This window comes from Pangasianodon hypophthalmus, chromosome 9 (genome assembly GCF_027358585.1).
Source record: "Pangasianodon hypophthalmus isolate fPanHyp1 chromosome 9, fPanHyp1.pri, whole genome shotgun sequence".
Classification (NCBI taxonomy): domain Eukaryota; kingdom Metazoa; phylum Chordata; class Actinopteri; order Siluriformes; family Pangasiidae; genus Pangasianodon; species Pangasianodon hypophthalmus.
Window position 1 is genome coordinate 7,677,864 of NC_069718.1, and position 25,883 is coordinate 7,703,746.

General features: G+C 40.5%; 1 protein-coding gene and 3 non-coding genes across 4 annotated transcripts; 3 read left to right on the top strand and 1 right to left on the bottom strand.

The window, feature by feature from the left end:
- Positions 1-1,922: 1,922 nt before the first annotated feature.
- trnaw-cca (transfer RNA tryptophan (anticodon CCA)) lies at positions 1,923-1,994 on the top strand. The gene has a single exon. It is a non-coding gene; the product is annotated as a tRNA-Trp (tRNA).
- A 5,124-nt stretch (positions 1,995-7,118) lies between these two features.
- Positions 7,119-7,190, top strand: trnaw-cca (transfer RNA tryptophan (anticodon CCA)). Its single transcript has one exon. It is a non-coding gene; the product is annotated as a tRNA-Trp (tRNA).
- A 3,591-nt stretch (positions 7,191-10,781) lies between these two features.
- On the top strand, positions 10,782-10,853 carry trnaw-cca (transfer RNA tryptophan (anticodon CCA)). The gene has a single exon. It is a non-coding gene; the product is annotated as a tRNA-Trp (tRNA).
- Positions 10,854-12,567: 1,714 nt separating this feature from the next.
- Positions 12,568-16,306, bottom strand: atp5if1a (ATP synthase inhibitory factor subunit 1a). The gene is made up of 3 exons (XM_026918714.3): positions 16,135-16,306; positions 14,774-14,886; positions 12,568-12,829 (listed from the first exon to the last, which is right to left on the bottom strand). The coding sequence occupies exons 1-3, from the start codon at positions 16,204-16,206 to the stop codon at positions 12,688-12,690; spliced, it is 327 nt and encodes a 108-aa protein (XP_026774515.1). The 5' UTR covers positions 16,207-16,306; the 3' UTR covers positions 12,568-12,687.
- Between the last annotated feature and the right edge of the window lie 9,577 nt (positions 16,307-25,883).

Sequence of the window (25,883 nt, forward strand, 5' to 3'; positions counted from 1 at the left end):
CACCCCTCCCACACTTCCCCCCTAGCCACTTCCACTCGACCACTTTGGTAGGTTTGTTTAAATAACGGGGTTTAATACAGAACATATTTCCGCTCGGGATTCCTTCATGTGATATTAAAACAGCACCATTTAACGCGCTTGCTTTCAAAACCGGATTGTTTTTTTGTTTGTTTTTCCTAACAGCTAGGGGAAGTGAGTAAGTAGGGTAGGGCCCTAGGTTTCTTTTTTTTTTTGGATTGGAATCGAACCCCAAATGGCGTCAGGATTGCGCACGCACCTTGCGCAGGCGGAGCGCGCGCCTCCATTCGCGAGCAGAAGAAGCCAGGCGAGGGCGCAGAGCGAGCCTGGTTCTAGAATCCGAACACGAGTGAGAGCGCGCGCCGGTAGTAACCGCCAGGTCGCAGCGTTCCAGGGTTAGAATTAGAAATAGAATTAGAACGAAATGCGCGTTCCACGCCTGACGAGTGCACGCGCACGCGCTCGTCCTGCTAACACGGTCCTTAATAATTAACGATCGTCACGTGACACTGGCATTGTAATACAGCAGTGTTAGCTGTAACATAATTGCTACGTCTAGCACATTCATTTGTCATGCAAAGTATTTGCATATGACAATAGGTGAGACATCAATCAATCAGTCACTCCATTAAAAGCAAATGAAGCAAAGGAACAGATGACTGCACAAAAGAAAAGATCATTAAAGCGCCTTGGTCAGAAGGTGTTGATTAATTTTCTATAACAGCAGCTCTGACAATAGTGTAGCTGTAAATCTAATCACAGGTTTATATTAATGTTCTATTACACTACATAGCCAAAAGTATGTGGACACCTGACCATCACACTCATATGTGGTTCTTCCCCAAACTGTTGCCACAAAGTTTGAAGCACACAACTGTCTAGAATGTCTTTGTATACTGTAGCATTAAAATTTCCCGTGCACAAAGCGAGCTCCATGAAGACACAGTGTGTTAAGGTTGGTGTGGAAGAACTCGAGTGTCCTGCACAGAGCCCTGACCTCAACCCCACTGAACACCTTTGGGATGAACTGGAACACCGACTGAACCCCAGACCTCCTCACCAACATCAGTCCCTGACCTCTAACTTAATATTTACAGAAGGAAGTAACAGTCCGAGCTAAAGCTGAAGTATCTTTAACTTTTCCTCCATGGCAGAGTCTTCAGGACAAAGGAGCTTGCACTTTCTGGTTTCTCTGTATCATCTGACATGTTTTTTCCCTGTCTTATTAACTTCAAAAGAAAAAAAAGAGGCTGGTGATGGAACAACTGTTAATAGCTGATACAGTGTAAGTGATAACAGGAATTAACTTGCGTCATGGACGTTCCATAATATTAAATGTACTTATAAATGGATAAAAAAAAGTATGACTTGTCATTCATTAATAAATCAAAAATGTAATTGACTAATTGCTGTGGTTTAAGAGGAATAAAGCATTTTGTAACATGCTGTTATTGGAAAATAATCACCTTTGTGTCAGGCTGCATCACACCCCCTGCCGTTGATTACTATGAAAGCACAACTCCAACAAAGTTTTATTCATTACACAGACTATTAGATAAATAGGTACAGAATAAATTGCAGACATTTAAGTGAACAGGTCTATATAAAGTCTAACAGATATATGTTTTAGTTTCTGTCACCGTGTTGCAGGATTCGTTATTTTTTAGCATTTATTTTGTATTTCGCTTTAGGTTAGTGGGGATTTTTTTTTTTTTAATTGAACAAGGTTTTTACTTGACTCTAGAAAAAACATAAAAACATCTTGTGGTTTTAATTCTTTATAATAATAACGCAAGTTGTAGCGCCAGCTGGTGTAAAATGAGCTACCCCGAAGTATTTTAAAGAGCAAGGGTCGATGGTAACAGAGAATTTCAAAATCCCTAACCCTGAACCTAGACACGCAAGACCTCGTGGCGCAACGGTAGCGCGTCTGACTCCAGATCAGAAGGTTGCGTGTTCAAATCACGTCGGGGTCAGAGCTGTTTATTTCTCTCCTTGGGGGGGGGGGGGATCCGGCTTATAATTGCGATCAAAACAATAAATCTGTAACGTCAGCACATTATGATAGTTTCTACATGTAAGATCAGCAAACTGAGCTTTATTCTGGGAGAATAAACCCATGAGCCACTCGAGGGCATATTTTACAGGGATTTAATCATGGCTAAGGTTGTTCTTAGGCAGAATGATGAGACGAGGCTGAAGTTGGCTTCCTAGGATCTCGCATGAAGTGCGTTAAAATCACACACGGTTTTAGTGAATGCTGTGCACTAAAGAGGAAAATATCTGCTAATTTCATATGCCATGTCAAAAACATGATAACTGCATATAAGTGTAAGGTAATAACTTAAAAATAGCCCTGTGAATCTGTCATATGAGACTACTGGATGCAGGCAGATTGCACATTCTGCTTAATACCTATGCCATTATCTCCTCATGATCAAAATCTGACCATTGCATTTGAAAATAGGTGTGATATACTATCGAAATACTCAGTATGGAGAAATTTTACTGTAGGATTGTGAGCTTTGCATTTGAGACTATAAGATGCAGGCAAACTGGATGCATCAGATGCTCTGTCTAATTCCTACAGTTCTCATTGTCAAAACGTCTCAAAAAATCTGATGACCCAGTGGTATGTGGCCAGCTTACTTGCTCCAAAAAAGAGATTGACCAGCACTTCCATGACACCTATAGTGCCAGAGCAAGAGAGCAAGAGCTGGGACATTGCAGGGCATTGATATCTCCACCAGAAACCTCTTTCCAGTTCAATAATAAGGAGCCAGTTAAGAGCCTGGGCAAGGACTTAGACTGCACTCTGTAACACTGCAGCACTCAGGGCAACCAACAGTGAGCTATACAGGCTTGGCTAACGGCTATAGAAAAATCAGGGGTGCTGGGGAAGTTCAAAGCCTGGATTTATTAACATGGCATTCTACCATGATTCCTCTGGTCCCTGCTGGTCTATGAGGGCCCGGTTATCACTGACAAGGGCTTTGAGAGAAAGATCAGCTACTTCTTGAGCAGGTGGCTGGGACTACCATGTAGCCTCAGCAGCATTGTCTTGTATTGGAACAGGAACAAGCTACAGCTATCTTTCAGCAGTTTGTCAGAGGTGTTCAAGTTTACCTGGGCAAGAGACGTGTTTCTGTACAGAGACTAACCTACACCAGAATCTCTTCAGCAGGCTTTGAGGTGAGAACTGGGAGGAAGTGGAGGACTTGACCATCAACTGGGCATCAACCAGGCTGAATAATTACTAGTGTGCTTTGTGCAGGCCACTCAAGTTCATGCTAGAACAAATTTGAGTCTCTTAGTTCCAAGGAAAGGAAATTGTAAAGCTAGAGCATACAAAGGCATTCTAGACAGTTGTGTGCTTGAAACTTTGTGGTAACAGTTTGAGGAAGAACCACATATGGGTGTGATGGTCATCGGTGAACATACTTTTGGCCATATAGTGTATTTCTCCTGCAACTTGACCCATGGACTGTGTGCAGTATCAGCAGGTTCTGCTGAAATGGCTATATCAGTAGTTAACTGAACTGATAGTCTGCCCCTGAGCTTGTATGGGGACTTACAAAGAGCAAGGTTCTATGGTAACAGAAAAATTCAAAATTCCTAACCCTGGACTTCCGGGTTTCGATATGAGAGAGTAGCACGCACTTCACGACGGCTCCGTAAAAAATCCAATATAACTTTGTCAGAACATCTTTTTAGCAATTGTGAACATTGATAAAATTATAGTCTTACATCCTAGAAACTACTAGCCGACTTTAGGATTTAATTTGTCCAGTTTTCCAAACATGCCGGCCAAATCTTGGAAAACACCGGACCAGGCCGCGGCCTCCGGCTTTAATGTTGAAGAAGCGCCTGAAGAAGATGCTCCGGAGGCGGGTAGTTCAGTCATCCTCAACGCGATCTCTTCCCTTCGCGCGGAACTTCTTTCAATCAAATCGGACATTGGGGAAATCATAGATTCAAAGATCGAACAGCTAGCTGTCGCTATCAGAGGAGAACTGTCGGCATTTAAAAACGAGGCTAGCGCGGCAATCTCGGAGATTAAAGCTACGATGGACGATCACGCTGCGAAACTAACAAGTCTGGAAAGTTATGCTTCCACTTCTTCTGATACAATGGTTAAGATGGAACAAGATGTGGGAATGCTAAAGCGTACCGTGGAGCAACTTACAGAAAAATGTACTGATCTCGAAAGTCGCAGCAGAAGACAAAATATCCGCATACTGAACATTAAAGAGGGCGCTGAATCCGGTGTAAAGCCTAGGGATTTCGTTGCCGAACTCCTCGCAGAGGCCCTGCTGTTAGAGAAACCCCCGCACGTGGACCGAGCCCACCGAGCTCTACGCGCCCGTCCTGGAAATGATGAACCACCTCGAGCCTTCATTCTGCGCTTGCATTATGTCCACGAGAGGGAAGAAATCATGCAAAAGGCGGCCAGGACGCAGCAGATTCTCTTCAGGGGCCAAAGACTCCACATCTTTCCGGACTATCCGCCTGCTGTGGTAAAGCGACGCGCACTTTTCAAACGCGCGAGGGAGTTGCTGAAGGATAAACCCGGAGTCAAATACGGTCTGCAATACCCTGCTAAACTGAGGGTCTCGCACAACGGCAAAGAGTTCTACTTCACCGATCCAGATAAAGCGGTCAGGTTTGCTGAAAGCAACTTTGAAATTCCAGGACCAGTTTAAAGGATGTCGTTGGACTGAGTCAAGTAAGATCAGAATAATGTGACCGACGAACTTTAATCATAAGCATTGACTCTTTACATGGCTGTTTACATGACTCTTGTCGTGTTAATTTATCACCCTAAGGCAACTCGAGACAATTTGATTGTGATTTCATTGGATGCCGAAAAGGCGTTCGACCGAGTGGAGTGGCGTTACTTGTTCGCTGTCCTTGAGAAATTTGATATGGGGGATGAGTTTATAAATTGGATTAAAATTTTATACAGTAGTCCATCAGCACGGGTTTTAACAAATAAAACAATTTCAGACTCTTTCTATCTTCAAAGAGGTACCAGGCAGGGCTGTCCCCTTTCACCCCTTTTGTTTGCGTTAACTGTAGAGCCCCTTGCAGAAACCATTCGCTCTAACTCTTGCATACATGGCTTCAATACTTCAAACACCATTAATAAAATATCGCTGTATGCAGACGATATTTTGCTTTATATTACTCAACCACAGGTGAGCCTTCCTGTTATACTCAAGACTATTACAACCTTTGGGAAATTTTCTGGCTTTAAAGTTAATTTTGAAAAAAGTGAACTCATGCCCATTGGTTTGAGGGATTTGTCTGTAATACATTCTTCCCCGTTTAAAGTTTCCACGGAAAAAATTCTATACTTGGGAACTGTGGTTACTTATAAATATTCTCTTCTCTTCAAAGCTAATTTCAACCCCTTATTATCTAAGTTACAAAATTGTATATATTATTGGAGGACTCTCCCGATCTCCCTAATTGGCAGAATAAATGCGATAAAAATGATATTTCTTCCTCAAATATTATATTTATTTCGTAATATTCCAATACTATTGCCCAAGTCCTTCTTTAAACACTTAGACTCGATTATTCTTCCCTTTCTATGGAACTATAAGAGTCACAGAATCAAAAAAGTTCATCTTTGTAAACCTAAACACGAGGGGGGTTTGGCCCTTCCGGATTTTCGCCTTTATTACTGGGCTACTCATTTACAAGTTTTTGCACTATGGTTGGAACGGTCGGCTGTTGCCCCAGATTGGCTTCAGATAGAGCGGGATTACTGCCATCCTTATGATCTTGGAGCAGTGCTACTCTCCCCCGTGATATTAGACCAAACAGCAGTTAATAGTATTGTCATAAAGAGTCAGTTACGTATTTGGAGACAGATAAGAGAATACCTTAAGATAAAATCACTCTCTCTCTTAATTCCAATTGCAAATAACCCATCATTCCCCCCTTCAAGGTTGGATACAACCTTTAATCAATGGAAGGAATTGGGTATATGCACAGTCAAGGACCTTTATCTTGATGGGGCTTTAGCTTCCTTTGTGCAACTACAACAGAAATATAACCTCCCAAAAAAACATTTTTTCAGATTTTTACAAATAAGGAATTACTTGCGTACACATAATGTTTCCCTAGACGAGGTCCCACCCTCAGTTATTGATGATTGTCTTATACAGTTCAGGGGAAACAAATGTCAGCTATCTTTAATTTATGAAAGGTTACTAGCAGCTATTTCCCCCTCTACAAAGTTGATCAGAGAGGAATGGGAGCGAGAGATTGGAATTGGAATCTCTGAGGAGATTTGGCAGAGTGGCTTGGAGGATATTGATAAGCAATCGGTCAACACTAGATTATGCCTCATTCAATTTAAGGTCCTACACAGATTACACTTTTCTAAAAAGAAATTACATAGGATTTTCCCCAATGTGTCTCCTATTTGTGATAAGTGCAAATCGGAGGATGCTGATTTAGCTCATAGTTTTATATTCTGTCATAAAATACAGGGATTCTGGTGTGAAGTTTTTAAAGTGCTTTCAGATGTCCTTAGTGTAAACTTGGATCCAGACCCAGTGCTCATTATATTAGGACATTCTAATTATACATATTCATTGAACAGTGCTCAACAGAAATTCCTTACATATTGCTTGATAACAGCCAAGAAACTGTTATTACTGTTCTGGAAAAAGGTTAATCCTCCTGCTGCTAAACTATGGCTTGAGGAGCTGGTATCTACTCTGCACTTGGAGCGAATCAGATATCTTTTAAAAGGCAACATTGGACAGTTTCACAAGATTTGGGACCCTTTCTTCTGTTACCTCAAGAGGAATTCTATTCCTTAATGCAATGTATTGTAACTTAAAAGCTGTTTTGAATGTCACTGTATCTTATATTAACAGGCTGGGGAAGGGGTGTTACATGTTTTTTTTTTTTTTTTTTTTTTAACTTATTTATTTACTTATTTATTTATTTTATTTGAAAGTTTCTGTGCATATAAAAATTACTACTGGAACTTGTGATTATTGTAAGGTTATTCGATGACTGAATAAAAAAACTTATTTGACAAAAAAAAAAAAATCCTAACCCTGAACCCAGGTGTGGAAGACCTCGTGGCGCAACGGTAGCGCGTCTGACTCCAGATCAGAAGGTTGCGTGTTCAAATCACGTCGAGGTCAATACTGTTTAATTCTTTATTTATTTTCATAAATACTAGGATCTCTTTCTTTCATCTCAGAAATATTGTTAAGATAAGAAATATATTGTCACTACATGATGCAGAAAAATTAGTTCATGCTTTTGTTACCTCTAGGTTGGATTATTATAATGCCTTACTGTCTGGATGTTCCAGTAGATGCATAAACAAGCTCCAGTTAGTCCAGAATGCAGCAGCGAGAGTCGTTACTAGAACCATAAGATATGACCACATCACCCCTATCTTATCCACACTGCATTGGCTCCCAGTCAAATCTCGTATTGATTATAAAATACTACTATTGACCTATAAAGCACTGAATGGTCTCGCACCACAGTACCTGAGCAAACTTTTGGTCTTTTATGATCCACCACACCTACTTCGATCAAAAGGTGCAGGCTATTTGTTGGTACCTTGAATAGAGAAGGCTGCAGCAGGGGGCAGAGCTTTCTCTTACAAAAGCCTCATAGTTTTGGAACAGCCTTCCACTTAGTGTTCGCGGCTCAGACACAGTCTCAGTGTTTAAGTCTAGGCTGAAAACATATTTGTTTAGTCAAGCCTTTTGTGATTAGTTTTTTCTTATGTAAAAGAGCAGGTCTAGAGCGTTCACAGGCATAGAGTGTTGTGGTGAACTAGGATGTTTGGCTGTTGTCTCCCCCCCACTCTCACGCGTACACTCAGGTTTGTTGACAGTGGAGTGGCTGGCCATTTTATGTCCCAGGGTGCCCTCATGTCTATGTTACCTTCTGGCTCTCCCTTTTAGTTATGCTGTCATGGCTAGTTTTGCCAGAGTCCCTGCTTGCACTCTGCACGCAAAGTACATTGTCCTTAATCATTACATCACAAGAGCACAAGAGCTACATATGCTAGTCCTGAGATACCAGTCATCCTGACCCCTTCTGCTCTCTGGACCTGCCTGATCCATCCTGCTACCCTACTTCTGGTTGGAGTTCTCATCGGTTGAGATCGCTCGCTGCTGATGGGGGTGGCCCCACATGGACGGCCTGAAGATGAGTGGGATTGCTGGGGATGGTGCCACTTGGGGGCCATGGTGACGGCTTGTTGATCTCATATGGGGAGCTGTACTGTGATGGCTTTGGGGCTGCGGTTGCCACGAGCAACTTTGTGCTCAGGACTCAGTGGGATCTGTGGCATCTGGAATGTCAGGGCTGGGTAGCATTTCAAGCCCATACTACAACAAGGCTAGACAGAATGAGAGATGTCAGCTGATCCAGGAGGAGGTGCAAGAAGTGGAGGAACTTTGCACCAGCCGGATTGTAGGCATGCAGCAGCAGGGCACGTGGATCAGATGGGAGCAAGTGATGGACTGTAAGATCTCATGGATAGAGCTCTGGAAGGCCAAGTCATTTTGAATGTAGTTTCTGATCCAGTTGGTTTATGATGTTCTCCCGAGTCCATTCAACCTCTTTGGCTGTCGTATTACGGAAACGCAGCATGGTCACTGTGTCAGAGGAGAGGAACTCTGGGGCATATCCCGAGCTGTTGCCCGAAGGCCATAGGAGAGGGGCACTATGGCTGGTGCCATGGCCGGGTGCTAAGGGCAATAGCAGATGCTATCTCTAAAAGGATCACATAGCAAGCATCAACATGCAGTGAGATGGGCCATCACTTTTGTCAGGACAGGAGTCAGGGAAGAACTCTTTTCTACTGCACAGGACTGGAAACCGAAGCTGTGCTGAGGGTGAATCTGAGGCTGTAGAAAGACTGCCAGAAGATGCTGAAATGGCTGTAATAAACTCCACTCTTCTGGGAAGGCTTTCCACTAGATTTTGGAGTGTGGCTGTGTGGATTTGTGCTCATTCAGCCACAGCATTAGTGAGGTCAGGCAATGATGTTGGGTGAGGAGGTCTGGGGTGCAGTCGGTGTTCCAGTTCATCCCAATGGTGTTTAGCGGGGCTGAGGTCAGGGCTTTGTGCAGGCCACTCGAGTTCATGCTAGAACAGATTTGAGTCTCTTAGTTCCAGGGAAGGGAAATTGTAAAGCTAGAGCATACAAAGGCATTCTAGACAGTTGTGTGCTTCAAACTTTGTGGTAACAGTTTGGGGAAGAACCACATATGGGTGTGAAGTGAAGTGACTTGTGGCCAAGTATGGTGACTAGGAATTTGTGCTCTGCATTTAACCCATCCAAGTGCACACACAGTAGTGAACACACACCCAGAGCAGTGGGCAGCCTTTTTTTTGCTGAGGCACCCGGGGAGCAGTTTGGGGGTTCGGTGCCTTGCTGAAGGGTCTCACCTCAGTCGTGGTATTCGGTGATGGTCATCGGTGCACATACATTTGGCCATATAGTGTATTTCTCCTGCATGTTGACCCATGGACTGTGTGCAGCATCAGCAGGTTCTGCTGAAATGGCTTTAGCTCATTTCTGAAAACATTAACTGCTCCATCTTACATTAATATGTAGCGACACTGGGGTGTAGTACACAATGATTCTAGAGAAATAGGACATTTGGGAGAAAACTAGATAAACTCTCCTACATTCAATTTGTCAAATAAATGAACAAAAGAAATTTTCTAAGATAATGTATTGATCATAACATCATTATTGTATTGTAATATTAATGACTTAACTTGAATATTTGACCTGGCACCCGATGGTCGCTTGGAACACCTGCACATTCATGCAGATATCCAATCAGCCAATCACGTGGCAGCAGTGAAATGCATAAAATTATGCAGATACACGTCATGAGCTTCAGTTAATGTGCACATCAATCAAGAGGGTGAGGGAAAAATGTGATGTTTGTGTTAATGCTGTACTACACTATATGGCCAAAAGTATGTGCACAACTGACCATCAAACCCATATGTGGTTCTTACTCAAACTGTTGCCACAAAGTTTGAAGCACACAACTGTCTAGAATGTATTAAAATTAAAATTTCCCTTCACTGGAACTAAGAGGCTCAAACCTGTTCCAGCATGACGATCCCCCTGTGCACAAAGCGAGCTCCATGAAGACATGGTGTGTTAAGGTTGGAGTGGAAGAACTCGAGTGTCCTGCACAGAGCCCTGACCTCAACCCCACTGAACACCTTTGGGATGAACTGGAACACCGACTGAACCCCAGACCTCCTCACCAACATCAGTCCCTGACCTCTAACTTAATATTTACGGAAGGAAGTAACAGTCCGAGCTATTGCCGTTGATTACTATGAAAGCAAACTCCAACAAAGTTTTATTCATTACACAGACTATTAGATAAATAGGTACAGAATAAATTGCAGACATTTAAGTGAACAGGTCTATATAAAGTCTAACAGATATATGTTTTAGTTTCTGTCACCGTGTTGCAGGATTCGTTATTTTTTTAGCATTTATTTTGTATTTTGCTTTAGGTTAGTGGGGATTTTTTTTTTTTTTTAATTGAACAAGGTTTTTACTTGACTCTAGAAAAAACATAAAAACATCTTGTGGTTTTAATTCTTTATAATAATAACGCAAGTTGTAGCGCCAGCTGGTGTAAAATGAGCTTCCCAGAAGTATTTTAAAGAGCAAGGGTCGAGGGTAACAGAGAATTTCAAAATCCCTAACCCTGAACCTAGACACGCAAGACCTCGTGGCGCAACGGTAGCGCGTCTGACTCCAGATCAGAAGGTTGCGTGTTCAAATCACGTCGGGGTCAGAGCTGTTTATTTCTGTTTGGGGCGGGGGGAAGCCGGTTCATAATTGCGATCAAAACAATAAATCTGTACCGTCAGCACATTCTGATAGTTTCTACATGTAAGATCAGCAAACTGAGCTTTATTCTGAGAGAATAAACCCATGAGCCACTCGAGGGCATGTTTTACAGGGATTTAATCATGGCTAAGGTTGTTCTTAGGCAGAATGATGAGGCTGAAGTTGGCTTCTTAGGATCTCGCATGAAGCGCGTTAAAATCACACACAGCTTTAGTGAACGCTGTGCATTAAAGAGGAAAATATAGGCTAATTTCATATGCCATGTCAAAAACATGATAACTCCATATAAATGTAGGTGTAAAGTAATGCACAGAGGTGTTTCTGTACAGACTCCACTTACACCAGAATCTCTTCAGCAGTCACAGTGATCTCTGTGACTTTGAAATACTCCTGGGATTTTCACACACAACAGTCTGTAGAGTTTACACAGGATGGTGTGAAAAACTAACAAACAAACAAACAAAAAAAAAAACGTCCAGTATTTTCAAGCTGACCAGAAGGCTCTGGTAACTCAAAAACTACTCCTTACAACCATGGTGAACAGAAATGCATCTCAGAATATGCTGAACCTTGAAGCAGTCACTCCTGTCAGCCAAGAACAGGAATCTCAGGCTACAGTGGGCACGAACCATCAAAGATAGGAAGGGAAGAGATATTTAAATATATTAAAAATGCAAAAAATAAATAAATAAATAAAAAAAAAAAAAAAAAAAAAAAAATAAATAAATAAATAAAACAAACAACAACAAAAAACTAAATCCATGTTGACAGATAAATTGACAGATAAAAAAAAAAACATGCAGATTTGGTGACAGGCTCAATTAATGCATTGTCATTTATTTCTTAACTTAAATATTTGAACTGACCTTATAGATTTCTCTATTCTTTCATGTTTTATTTCTTCACTGTGGACTTTGGAAATGATCAGTTTCAGTTTCTGAGGAGTATCAGTACAGGAGTAAATGTAGAAAATGATCTAAATTAATTAATTAAAAAAAAAAAAAAAAAAAAAAAAAAAACTTTTAGAAGACATTTAGAAAAAGACATTTAGAATCAATTGTCTGTTGATTTTAACTAGTGATCCAAAGACCCTTTATAAGTTCTTTGTGTTGAAAAAACAAAACAACAACAACAACACAAAACAAACTGATTGGACTGAGTTTTCCATTTAGTACTGCCAATCAGCAAGTGCTGCTAACAAATTTAATTAATCAAATTTTTACACTTTTCATTAATTGTACTGATTGTATTCATTGACGAGTTTTGACTAAAAGTCTATAAATAAATAAACTAGTATTAAGTGATCAAATAGAGTCAAAATGTGCAAGACTGTCTTGCTTGTTTAAACCATTACTAGTTTTAACCAAATGCTTCCTGTCATATGTGAAACTGTTCCACCATGTAGCAGCATGTATTATTTTCCATTTCTGATTTAACTGCTGGTGAAATAGCCCTTTTCCCAGCCCTTTCGTGGCTTAAAGCAACCCTCACAAAGAGAGACACCTAAATAAAAACTAAATAAAAAAAAATAATTCCATAAGTTTTAAAAGCACTGTTATCAGAAATATCCCTGATGTCAGAACCTGACTGCAAGCACCTCTTAGCTTTATATAAGCACAACAGTAGAGTATCAAGTAAGGAGTCTTTAACCAGTTGGAAAATATCCTATTATCTTTATTCGTGACTAAGAGATTACAGAGTGTGAAGAGCTGCTTCTCTGAGCAGGCGTTAGGTCACTTTGGGTAGAAACACACACAAACACGTCACCAGCGCCAGCTTTAGTCATCGTGTTTGAGTTTTCTGATTTTGCCCTTGTGACGGTCTATCTCACGCTGCAGGCGCTCGATCTCCTTCTTATGGTGCTCGATCTCCTCCTGGTGGTGCTGTTTCAAAGCAGCCAGCTGCTCCTTCTCCTTCTGCCTACACACACACACACAGACACACACACAGAGTCAAGTGACTCAACAATCCAAAGTTCACAAGATCTTTACAGCCAGAGACCCCCTTCAGTATTTTCCTTGTTTAATATGGATATCCCTAATGATCACAGAACATTTTTTTAGGAGTGTATTTGAACAGCTCCTAAAAATAAAGGTGCCAGAAACGGTTCTTTAGAGCGATGCCACAGAAGAACCATTTTTGGTTCCATATAGAACTTTTCGGCCCATGATTCCTCTTTGGCTGTATTTACTGCTGCCACAATAAACTGAATAATCATTTTCAACCACAAAGATCCATCCAATAATCCACTAATATTTATGGAGAGAATATTTTGAAGCCCCTGTGGTTAAAGATCCATAACTCAATTTAACTTAATTAAATTAAATTATCCCTAAATATTTTAGAAAATATTGTGACATACATTGTCACAAACCTTTCTAAGACAATATGCTTTTTTAAAAAACATTATTTTATGGGTATTTTTTTAAAATGATAATTATAACCTCTGAGGTTAAAACTTAAATCTTTAAATTACTAATATCTATCTAGTTAGCTATCTTCAAATATTTCCCCTCCCTTTCTGTGATCATTTTTGTAGAAATGAAATAATACATGCAGCACTACTGTTTCACTACAAGTTTCTTAACAAACCTACAGTTGGGGTCATAAGTTTACATATGCCTTGAAGAATCTGCAAAATGTTAAAAATTAAAAAGAGGGATGATAATTGCATTTTGTGTTTTATTTAGTGCTGCCCTAAATAAGCTATATCACGTAGCGGATGTTTCCACATAGTCCACAAGACACAATAATAACTGAAATTACACAAATGAACAAGTTCAAAAGCACTTGATTCTTTATACTGTGTTGTTACCTGGATGACCAACGACTGTTTTTATCTTTTGTGATAGTTCTTCACGAGTTCCTTGTTTGTCCTGAGAAGTTAAACTGCCCACTGTTCTTCAGAAAAATCCTCCATCCTGCACATTCTTTGGTTTTCCAGCATCTTCTGCATATTGACCCCTTTCCTACAGAGACTATATGATTTTGAGATCCATCTTTTCACACTGAGGATATCTGAGGGACTCATACACAACTATTACAAAAGATGCACACATTCACTGATGCTCAAGAAGGCAACATACTACATTAAGAGCCAGGGGGGTTCTTCCTTTGCTCCATGGTCCAGTTCTAACGTGCCCATTGTAGGAGCTTTCGGTGGTGGATAGGGGTCAGCATGGTCATTCTGACAGGTCTGCAGCTACGCAGCCCCATACACAGCAATGCACTGTGTTCTGACACCTTTCTATCACAGCCAGCATTCACTTTTTCAGCAATTTGTGCTACAGTAGCTCTTCTGTGGGATCGGATCAGATGGGCTAGCCTTCACTCCCCACATGCATCAGTGAGCCTTGGGCACCCACCCTATCGCGGTTCAGCGATTTTCCTTCCTTGGACCACTTTTGGTCAGGACTAATCACTGCATACCAGGAACACCCCACAAGACCTGCTGTTTTGGAGATACTCTGACTCAGTCATCTAGCAGTCACAATTTGGCCCTTGTCAGAGTCACTCAGATCCTTACGCTTGCCCATTTTTCCTGCTTCTAACACATCAACTTTGAGAACTGACTGTTCACTTGCTGCCCAATATATCCCACCCCTTGACAGGCACCATTGTAATGAGATAAATGTTATACACTTCACCTGTCAGTGGTGTTAATGTTATGGCTGATTGGGATTTGTGTGTGTAGAGATTCGTTCATAAAGCTCTAAAGCACAAACTTTGATTTCATGGAGACTTCAAACATTCAACCTTCATGTATTAATTTTTTTAATAAAACTATGTAGAGGACATCTGTACAAAAAAAAAAAAACCTGACTAACCAAAAACACCAAAAGGCCATTGAGCTCATCAACGTACCTGAAGTAACGCTCCTCTTCAGCTGCCTCTTTCTTCCCGAAGGCTCCGCCGGCTTCTCTGATAGAGCCTCCACCTCCTCCACCTTTACCTGCACCTTTCCCCAATTCACCAAGCTGCTCAGAAAGAGAGGAAGACATTATATAATGATTAATATTAATATTAATCCATATTAAACTCAGTGGTTGACAACCCTGGTCCCTTTCCTACGGTGGCCCATAAGTTCAAAACGCATTAACAAACCAAAAATGCAAATGTGAAACAAAAACACGTCATCATTATCGGAAAGGGTGGGTCCTAAATGAATATCACATACTCGTTGCTGATTGGCTCCAGTGGGCGTCAGTCAGATAGACAGCGGCGATGGAGAGGAGGATGTTTACAATAAGCCTAGATTATTCTACTGATGCTTATATGTGCTTACTTTTTTTTTTTTTCATTCACATAACTTCTATTTTCTCCGCAGTCTGAAAAGTAAGCCGGGTTATCCAGAAGAAAGGATTACTCCTGAGGAACTTTACATTAAATCACTTTTACTGGACTAACCAGAGATCGGAGTGAAAGAGTGCACTCATTTCTCTTCGTGATAGACGTACCCTGTGTCTCATCAGCAACACGCATGTGATGCTCAGTAAGGAGCATTTTGCACTTACAGGCCACCGTAGTGTTCCCCTGCACTAATACACCCACAATGACTCAGGCCTGTTAACTAGCAGAGGCTTTTTGCATCAGGTGTGTGGGGGGAAAAAAAGGGCATCTGAAAACACAGACCTGCTATTCTACTTCACTCACAGCAGTGTTTAATTACATAACACTGGAGATTATGACCTTGATTATGTATCTGGAGGTCCACATTTCATTCAGTTACTGATGACACTGATACAAAACATTCCCAGTTATTCACTCTTGTATTTCCATCTACATGATTTCAAATCATCAGCAATACACAACCTTTTTTTTTTTTTTTTTCTTTTAATGCATTGCTGTATAGGCGCGCGCATACGCCCCACACACACACACACACACACACACACACACACACACACACACACACACACACACACACACACAAGCCATACAAACTGCCTAGACAAAAGAAATCCAAGCAAATAAGCAGTTACTTTGCACATCCAAAAAAAAATAAATAAATAAAATAAAAAAAATAAAAAAAGCAGGTACAATCCTCATCTGCTAGTCATTTCCTACACATGTACCCTATATAGGCGCTATAGAGTAATTCCACCTCCATCCTCATATAGTTCCCTAAATATCCATTAGGGACAAATCCAAAATGGCGTCAGGACCGAAAAGCAAATTGTACAACATACAGACAAACCAAAAACCAGGCACACAAACGCAGATACCTGGTCCGAACCCATGCGGATCTGAGTAGTGAAATAACTCCGTAAAAAGCTGCTTCTGAACAGCCGCGCCATGGCTCCCAATCAGAGAACTTTCTGTAACGAATTCAGTGCCCTTGTGTCTCCGGTCTAAACACGGAAGTGCTCGACTCCCTCTATGAACTTTGGCAGGCGGCGACGTCACAGAGCACGAGGTGCGTTGACTGCCACCTGGTGGTCGTATGTGGTATTGCAATTGAGTTCGCCTTACTGATAAATTTATTTATCCATCCATTCATTTCCTGCACCGCTTTTCCTGCACAGGGAGCTTATCCAAGGGGACTCGGGGCACAAGTTGGGGGACACCCTGGACACACACACACACACACACACACACACACACACACTACTGACAACTGAGGGATGCCAATCAGCCTGCAGCGCATGTTGTCTTTGGACTGGGGGAGGAAACCGGAGTATCCGGAGGAAACCCCTGAAGCACAGGGAAAGCATGCAAACTCTGCACACACAGGGCAGAGATGGGAATTGAACTCTCAACCCCGTAGGTGCGAGGCAACAGTGCTAACCACTAAAATAACCACTAAATATTTATTTATTTATTGAGATATTGCTGCATTCTGAAGCTTGTAAGCTTGGCTTGCACTGTACAGTATCTGGCCCGATTTTGCCTTTCTGTCGCAGGCACAATCGTACATCATGAAGGATAATACGCTGTATGTTAGACCTACTGTTTAATGTTGCACACTGGCAGCAAACCAAAACCAATTCCTGTGAGCACAACTTATAGGCAATAAAGTGTAATCTCTGGTCATGAGTTGAGGTCAGTGGTCTTAGACTGTATAATGTGCCATGCTTGCCGGCAGCCGATTTAGTGCCGACGCGACCAACGACAGCCTAAGACAAAGTTCTGGCAGTGTCTGAAAATTTTGCTTAAAATCTCAGAGTGTGAGCGCTGCTACAACACTCATCTAAAATCCACCAATAGGAGGATGGCGTAGGATTACATGCGTCTCATTGGTCAGCTACACATACAGTAGTGGAAATGGCAAAACGTAAACAAAATATATTGGATTTAAAAGGTGGGCGGTTTGTTAAATTGTGGCAACAGACAGAATGTCTCCATAATGTCTCAGCACACATGTCATGACAGGACAAATAGGACATGATGAATTACAGCTTCCACATTGTGTAGCTAGCTAATTAGTATGTGAATGCTCTGTTCATAGAGTTTATTTGCAATTATGACAATGTGAAACTTTTTTATGATTTTCAGTTGAAGAGATACAAACCTGTGTTGCGTCGCTGTGCACCCAGTATGGCAGAACTAGTAGCTATCTCCATCGTTTAAACTGATATGAACAGCACATCTTATCACACAGTCTGTTACAGAATTCCTAATAGGATCTTCTTGTACAGTGTGACAAGTAATAATCATTAAAGACCACTGGAATCTCACAGTGTAAAACCAGATTAAGAAAATTCAAAGAAAGCGCACACTCCACTTCCTACTCGGAATGCCATGTCGACATGCTCACTTACACCATCAGCAGTAGCACTTCATTACTTTAAATGAGTTTATAGTAGTATTTACTTTAGATCAACCAACATAGATGCACTATATAGCCAAAAGTTTGTGGACTCCTGACCATTACACCTATATGTGCTTGTTGAAAATCCTATTCCAGATTCAGTCCCCCTTTGCTGCAAAAAGCACCTGAATGGTGAATCCTTCTTTCTCACCATGGTAGCCAATAAAATGTGATTACACAAATTAAGGGGCGTGTTCATTTGAGGTTTGGAGCAGGTAATATATGGAATCATAAATATGATGACTCTGTTGACCTTTTGTGAATGTCATTACAGCGCAATAGCTGCACAAAACATGTTAGGTTAAAAACGTTGATGCGATTATGATGTTCATTAAATGTATATATAACAAGCTGTGCTATATGTGTGTTATGTTAATTATCCAATTTGGAACCGGAAAATATTTCGGGGGGTTGAAAACTGAAATCCATCCTCCTAGCTGCCACCTTACTACCATAGGCATGTAGGTTTACATCTCACAGTGGCTAATTGGTTATGTGCGCCTCCCTCCCTTCTACCCAGAAGATGGAGAAAACTCAGACAAAGTATAAAGCATAAAGTAATTTGCCCTGCATTCCCACTGTGAACAAGGCCGACTTTAGATGACTGATTGAAATGATTCATACTGACTCACAGTGATTCATCCCTTCTCTTCAGGGACCTGCATATTTCCACCGTGACATTCACAGCTTTCTTTTCTGGAGTCATAATGGTGAGGAAGGGGGACCTGGACCCTTTCTTACACCCTGACCTTCCTGCACTCTCAGTCTGGCACTACCTTCTCAGCCACAATTATATGAATATTAACTATCATTATGACTCACTGTGAGAGAGTCTGAAGGCAATTTATCTTTCTCATGCCTCCTTTGTTTAATGGGAAAATCGACAAGCCTCCAGAAATTTTAACTTGTCCCCGAGAGACAGATTATAACAACATGAAAGACAACAAATAAACGAGAAAGTTTGGTTATTGTTCTGTTTGTTGAAGTATGACACACACTCTCTGGTGTGTATTCAAATCATAAATGTGCTTTCTCACACACATTTTTTTGATTATGCAGCACAATAAAGACAGTGAGTACACAAAACAAAAAAGCTCCTTACTGGTTCTTTGTGTAGTTTTCAGGCTTTTCTAAAATGGTTCTACTTGGGATCTTGAATCGTTTCCCCAGCTGGACACACTGACAAAGGAAAACCTAGTGGCTCTGTCATGGTGTGGGGGCATTTATTTATTTATATAGTTTTCTAATCTGGTGGGTGTGGTTCTTTTCAGGCTGACCCCGCCCCCACCCACAGGGAACAAGGACTCGCTGAATGGTTTAACGAGAATGAAAATGATGGAAATCATATTGTATTCTGATTACTGTGACCTTAACATTCTACATCATCATCATCATCATCATCAGTCAAATAGTATTATGCAGTCTGACTGAACAAAGTCAAGTGGAATAACTAAAGCTAGAAAAGGAGGGACAGAAAGGACAGCAGTATAAAACAGATAAAGAGACAGAAAAAATGAGTGTGAGCATGTAAACAAATAAATCTATAATTCTAAAAAGTTATCTTTAAACTAAAGCTTACCATGACAATTCTTTCATTTGTTCATCTTCAGTAAACAAGGTTGCAGGAATACACCTAGGATGGGATGCTAGTCATCACCGAGCTCCATGCACACACACATTAACACACTCATTCACACTTGGGGCAATTTAGAGTATCAGTACTCTTTGGAGGTAACCAGAGATCCTGGAGGAAACCCACATGAACACAGAGATAATGAAAAACTCCACAATAACCCCATTACTGATCCTGAGCTCCCAGGAACCCAAGCTCAGGATCAGACCAGGTAGCCTGGAGCTGTGAAATGGCAACATTACATGACTAGTGTGTACCACATCTGAAAACAAGCACTAGCTATTTCTTTAACACTTCTGTGACAGAATTCTGATTATAAGTCGCTAAATTAAAAATGAATTATCGATGGAACCATAGAGCGTTTCGTGGATTGTGAGTCAGTCAGCTTCCTGGGAACACTGAATCAGCTAAGGTCAGTCATGTCAAATATAACCCTTAGAAGTTACTTCAGTATCCGGTCTGGTAGAAAGAAAAATCCAGCTCTGAAGGTTGCATTCACTGCTGTGGTGTGCTCTGACCAGGTGGGGGCAGTATGTAGTCATTAATCCACAAACATGAAGCTCAGCTTGGTGCAGAGATTTCATGAGTGCGCACACACACACACACATACACACAGATCTCTGCAAAACAAGCATGATATCCTTCACCCGGGAGTGATTCTGGGCTCATTTGGGGAATATAAATCAGGATCTGAAGTTTTTGGATCTTTTGAGCTGTACATCCATTATGCAGTTCTATACACCATTTCAGATGTGTACAGGGTTGCTAGGTTTCAGCAAAATTTCCAGCCCAAGTATATGTCAAAAACTGCACTAAAACTAGCAGGTTTAAACTATCCCAAAAGTTCAGGTATAGGGAAAGGGAGACACATTTTGTTCTTTTCCTCAGTCTTAGCATGGGAAACCAGGTCACTGTAGTGTGCACGCATTTCTTTCCAGTATCTCCAATTCGCCTATTTATCATCGCCTGGTATAGCCATTATCCGCTCCATAATCCTCTTTTCCTTTTCCCAGTCTTTGGAGTATATTTTACAGCAGAAATGATTCTGTGCATTGTAGATACTGTCCCTTTGTTTGCAAAAGCAAGTGTTTGTGGAAATTGACTCAATTTATTTCTGATTACATGCTTTTAAACAAAGTCGTGGTGATTGCAGACTTCTTTTAAACTTATTCAAAAAAAAAAAAAAAAACAAAACACACTCACGGACTTGCTTTTCCCACCTGCATCCTTATTCTTATAAAACCAGCCCAATTTGGTGTAAAAAATGGAACCCTGGGCTTGCACACTATTTTTGCAATGTTTGCAATGTTTTAATTTGGTCATTTTAGCATTCTCTCAGTGACAGGCTCAAACAAACACTTGACTCAATGCCCAGTCCTGGGAGCTGATAGCATTTGTACACCTGAGTTCACCTGATCCATCTGACAGAGCGGACCACAGATCAGTTTCCTAGCTTTCACACTTTTACAAACCTATCAAACTTTTGGTGCACTCAGGCTTTGGTCAGGAAAAAAAAGCATAAGTGTGATAATTCCCTTATGTAACCAGCATAAATGTTAATTCAACACTGTGCATTTTTTATGAGAATGCATTTAAAAAATCATTGAAGTTTGTCATTCTGGCACAGTAGGTATAATGAGTGGAACGATGCCCCGCTGAGCCCTGATGAAACGGGAATGGGGAGAGCAATGACTCAAAGCAACTCAGAAAATACTCACACCAGTCAGGATAAAATATGGAGAAAAAAATGGTTTGTTTTCAGGAGAGGCCTGCATCAGAACTGCAACGGAAATACATATTAATAATAATCATGAAAACATACTGTTTAATGGGGTTCCTGTGGGGTTGAAATGTGCACCTTTGAAATATGTTAGCTCTGACATTAAACAAGCAACAAACAAATAATAGGTTACAGCAGAACTGAAAATGAGGAGTAAATGACGTAAGATGAGCGCTATTACCATTTCTACTTTTTGGGATGTCGGTTAGTCATCGAGCAGTAAAACGGTAACGAAAGGTTACAAAAGGTCATAGTAACTAAATGTAATTTAGTCTAATTTCGCTGTTGCATAATGTATAATTTAGTGTATTGCACATGTAATGTGTGTGCTGAATGGCTAAAGTTAAGAAACACAACCTCCAGTTCTGCATAACTCTAAAGTGCTTCCACGCTCTTATATGGGCTTCCGGTTGGCGGTGTCCTCCTTTTCTCCCTCCACTGCCCTTAGTGTTCTACTTCTGCTGTTGCCATTGGAAATGGTATCCCGGCAACCGCTGGCAGCGATGCAATGAAAAGGTGAGGTTATTGAATGCGTCTGAGAGCCGGCGCTTTGTTTACAGGATGCACACAAGTCATATCTGCTGAAGGTAAAATGGCACATTGTGCTTCTCCATTTTCAGTTTTAGGTCTATGCAAGATGTAAGAGCAGTGCAAAGCATGCAGCTTTAAGAGAGAAAACTGCTAAATGCACGCATAATGCATCTGCATGACCTGCACATGAAGATGACTTTCACGCTCAGTCATCATCAGAGATAATGTAAGGCATTTAACAAGATGGAGTGTGATGTTTTAGGAAAATAACTGACGATGGGGTGGTGCAATGCAGACCAACTGTGTTACGAAGCTGTGTTACTGTTCCCATCCTGAAGTTGATTATTTTCCTACAATACTGTAACACATAGCCCGGACATTTCCCCTCCAGATCCCTAGAGAGCACCCTTCCTTGAAAGTTGAACCTCTTCCTCACTTACTCAGGTCATTTCCTGTTTGTCACTAGAAAAGCACATAGACTCATACACATTGTGAAGCCTTGTAAATTGTGTTGTAAAACTTTACCTTGTGCGCCGTTGTTACCTTGGATAGTTATTGTATGTAAGCCCTAGCTTTGTTCATGTTCATGTGACTTTTGATTTTGATGCTACCCCTCATTACTTGTATTGTGACCATGTTCCAGTGATTGGTGGATGCAGGCTTGAGAAACTTTGAGGCTTTTCCCTGATTCTGCATGGAAATGTATTGAAGACTCTGAGAATCAAAAACAATGACATCTTGTGGTTTGCAAAAATTATAGCAACGATAAACTCAAGCATTTATTAAGCTGCTTCAGATAAAGAACCCACACAATGGGTTACTAGTTACCCACAATGTTTAACTAGTGATACAGCTCAGCAAAATCTGAAAGTCTTAGCACTCAACCAATCCAACTAACAACCAATGAACCAAACCTTTTGACACACAAAACATAGCAGTCATGTGATTGCATAGAAAGCGAGGCCTCATTTGTCATCGATCCCATGATTCTCTGAAAACAATACGAGCCTCAATATGGAGCTTAAATGGAATTTCGTCTACCTATTCGAAACATGCTGGTAACAAATGTAACATCTCTACCATGCCCTGTTTCTTGATTATGATTTCGATTGTGTTTTGGATTTGTGTGCCTTCTCAAGCTTTCCTGGTGCTGACCTTGACTGTTTTGACCCTGCCATATCTGTTAATAAACTTCCTGTAAATGGACCCTTAAGCCCTATTTGGACAGGATTACATGTACATGGGGTCCTGGGGTAATTTCCTATTTTACACGTGCTACTCAGTCATGTTATTTCCATTCGGATCAGCCACGCCAGTATTTTTCTCCATCCTCCTCTGAGAAAATTACAGGCCAAATTACCTACTGTTTCACCAAACTCAGTGGTCGTCTGAATATTTTAGTCCCATATGGACTGTTTCTATGCAGAAGTTGCCTAAAGATGTTTGACTGCTGCTACTTGCTGTGTTTTGTATTAGTGACCCTCTCCCAGATACTAAACACTTCCTGAATTAAGAAATGAAAAATAGATGCAAAGCTGACAAGAAGTAATTCCTTCTTCTAGAATGCAATGCACAAATATGAAGTCAACTAATTGAGAGAAATAGCATAATTCTTTCAAGTTCAACTAATTATTTAAGCAAAGGTGTTGACATTGACTGCTATAAAAAGCTTGTTGATCAATGGCAACAAATAAGCAATTGTTTGAAGTATTAGCAATATATAAGCTAATACTTCAATACTTCAATATATGAGCTTTATGTGACACTGGCATCTGTGTAGAATATTGTGTTTGGGAGTCACAGTTACAAGCTATTTTGCTTTTTTGCTTTATAGTGAGTGTTAGTAAGTACCACGCTATGTAAAAACCATAACTGAAATAAATAATAGGACATAATTAGTCCTTACTGTATTGTTTTATTGCTCATGTTTTTTCATCATTGCAAATGTGACATGAACAATTTAAAATGACCCCTTCGTATAATCCATATCATAACTCTGCATATCATGCAGTGAAAGAATTTATATTTATTTGTAATAAAGAGATTTGGAGTATGAACTTTTTTTTTGTAAATAGAGCCACATCTTATGTAGACCAAATAGCATTTGGTCCCAATATCATCACTGCTTTTATCCAAAGCATCCTACAGTTGAGAAAGGACACAACTGAGCAGTTGAGGGTTAAGAGCCTTGCTCAATGGTCCAATAGTGGCGGCTTGGTGCGTCGGCTAGGTGGGTAGCCAGGTCACATTGATTTATACATTCCCGTTAAAGGTGCATCTGGTGAAATTGGCTTCCCTTTTTGTATCTTGATCTGACAAGCTTTCATTTTCACAGTGAAACGTCCCAATGTGGTTATACTAAATATAATCACTCTCGGAATGCCACTTGTCCAATCAGATTAGTGGACTGGAACTAACTGTTGTTTAATGGAGAATATCTTTACCATCATCATACAAGTACAATAAAATTTGTATGGTATGTATGATATATGACATATTCCATCCCTAAGCCTTTGGGTGTAACGCTGGAGATATTGTTTGTGTCCACACTCTTCCTGTAGAATTTGTATCCTTATTTGTCATTAGATTTTACATAGCCTTGTTTTGCACCTTAATCACCCTGTCATTAATGCCTCAACAGAGCGAAGGATGGATGCTGCATCCGTTTCCCTGTTTCCATAGTAACACTTTTTTTAGAGGAGCTGAATGCAGTGTGTTCCCTGGGTGATAATATATGCACATATGGGTGACAAATTAAAGCAAAACATAGTCTTTGTTAGGTGTCATGAGCTGCCAGAACATCTCCAATGCATCTTGGCATAGATTCTACAAGGCTCTGGATCTGTACTGGAGCAATGAATACTGTTCATCCATTCGCTGTGTGACACATCAGTCCAAAATCTCCCAGAGGTGTTCATTTGAGTTGAGATCTGGTGAATTGTGAAGGCCATAGCATATGATTGACATTATTTTCATCCTCATCAAACCACTCAGAGAGCCCTTGTCTCCTGCGGATGGGGGCGGAGTGATCCTGGAAGAGACCACACCCATCAGGATAGAAATGATTCATCATAGGATAATGGTGCCACAATAACTTTGTATTGATTTGGAGTGATGCAGGCAGTCAAACCAGAATGGAAGTAAATCACCAGCTAAATAAAGAAATAAGTATATACTATGGTGGATTGGCTACTCTAAGTTGTGTCTCTGTGTTTTGGATAAGCTCCGAATCCATCACAACCCTGACCAGTATAACCCACTTACCGAAAATGAATACAATTCAACTATAGGTTTATAAAAAGTCCATTAGTAACCTGAACTGCTGCGCACTCTGTCTTCATGAGAACACTTTGTCCAGACATGCTCTCCTGTCTCTGCTGTAGGACATCCTAGTGGTTTGTGGGGCTGTATGGACACTTCTCTGTCTAACCTTTCAGTTCAAATGCTCTTACAGCAGGACAAGCCATTCCATTCCACATAATACTACACTGAGATGTGTTTGGGCTCAATGGAAAGCAAATGTTGATTTGAAAACTTCAGAAAAATTTGTGAAGGTCCAGTTACATAAAATTCTTTACAAAGATACTAAGCAACTAACAACAACAGTTACCTTTTAATGCTTAACTATTAATGATTAGTTTATGGCTATAAATGAGACAATTTGAGCATGTATGTTATGTTATGTTTCATAGTGGCACTTCACATGACCACTTTTGACTAACACCATGGACCATGAAATAGATGAGAAAAGTGTTTAGAGTTTGTCCCAGAGAGAATATGCATATACAGTACTGTACTTCTTTAAATATTGTTTTCATCAACTTTTTTTTAAACAAGTCATATTGTTCGTTCGCTAGTCAGACCAGAGAGGGTCAGTACAATTCAAAATCTGTGAAAGTCTGTAAAAACATCTGACCTAATGTCTCTATCCATGTAGTAAGTCTCTGGTCTGATGAGCTGCAATTAGCTAAAAAAAAAATTACATTTAAATATTTAAAATTACAATTTTATATAAATAAAAACATTTAAAATTACAATTTACATAAATGCATGTAATTGGATAAATGAGGATCTATAACTGGTCATGTTTAGAAAACTGAAATACAGCCAATTTTTTTTCATACGTTTATCAGCTCTGCTACTGTATTTTTTCCAAGTACACAATTCAGGCTGCTGAAATACAATATGGGTCCACATCTGGTTCACTGTCCACCATTTG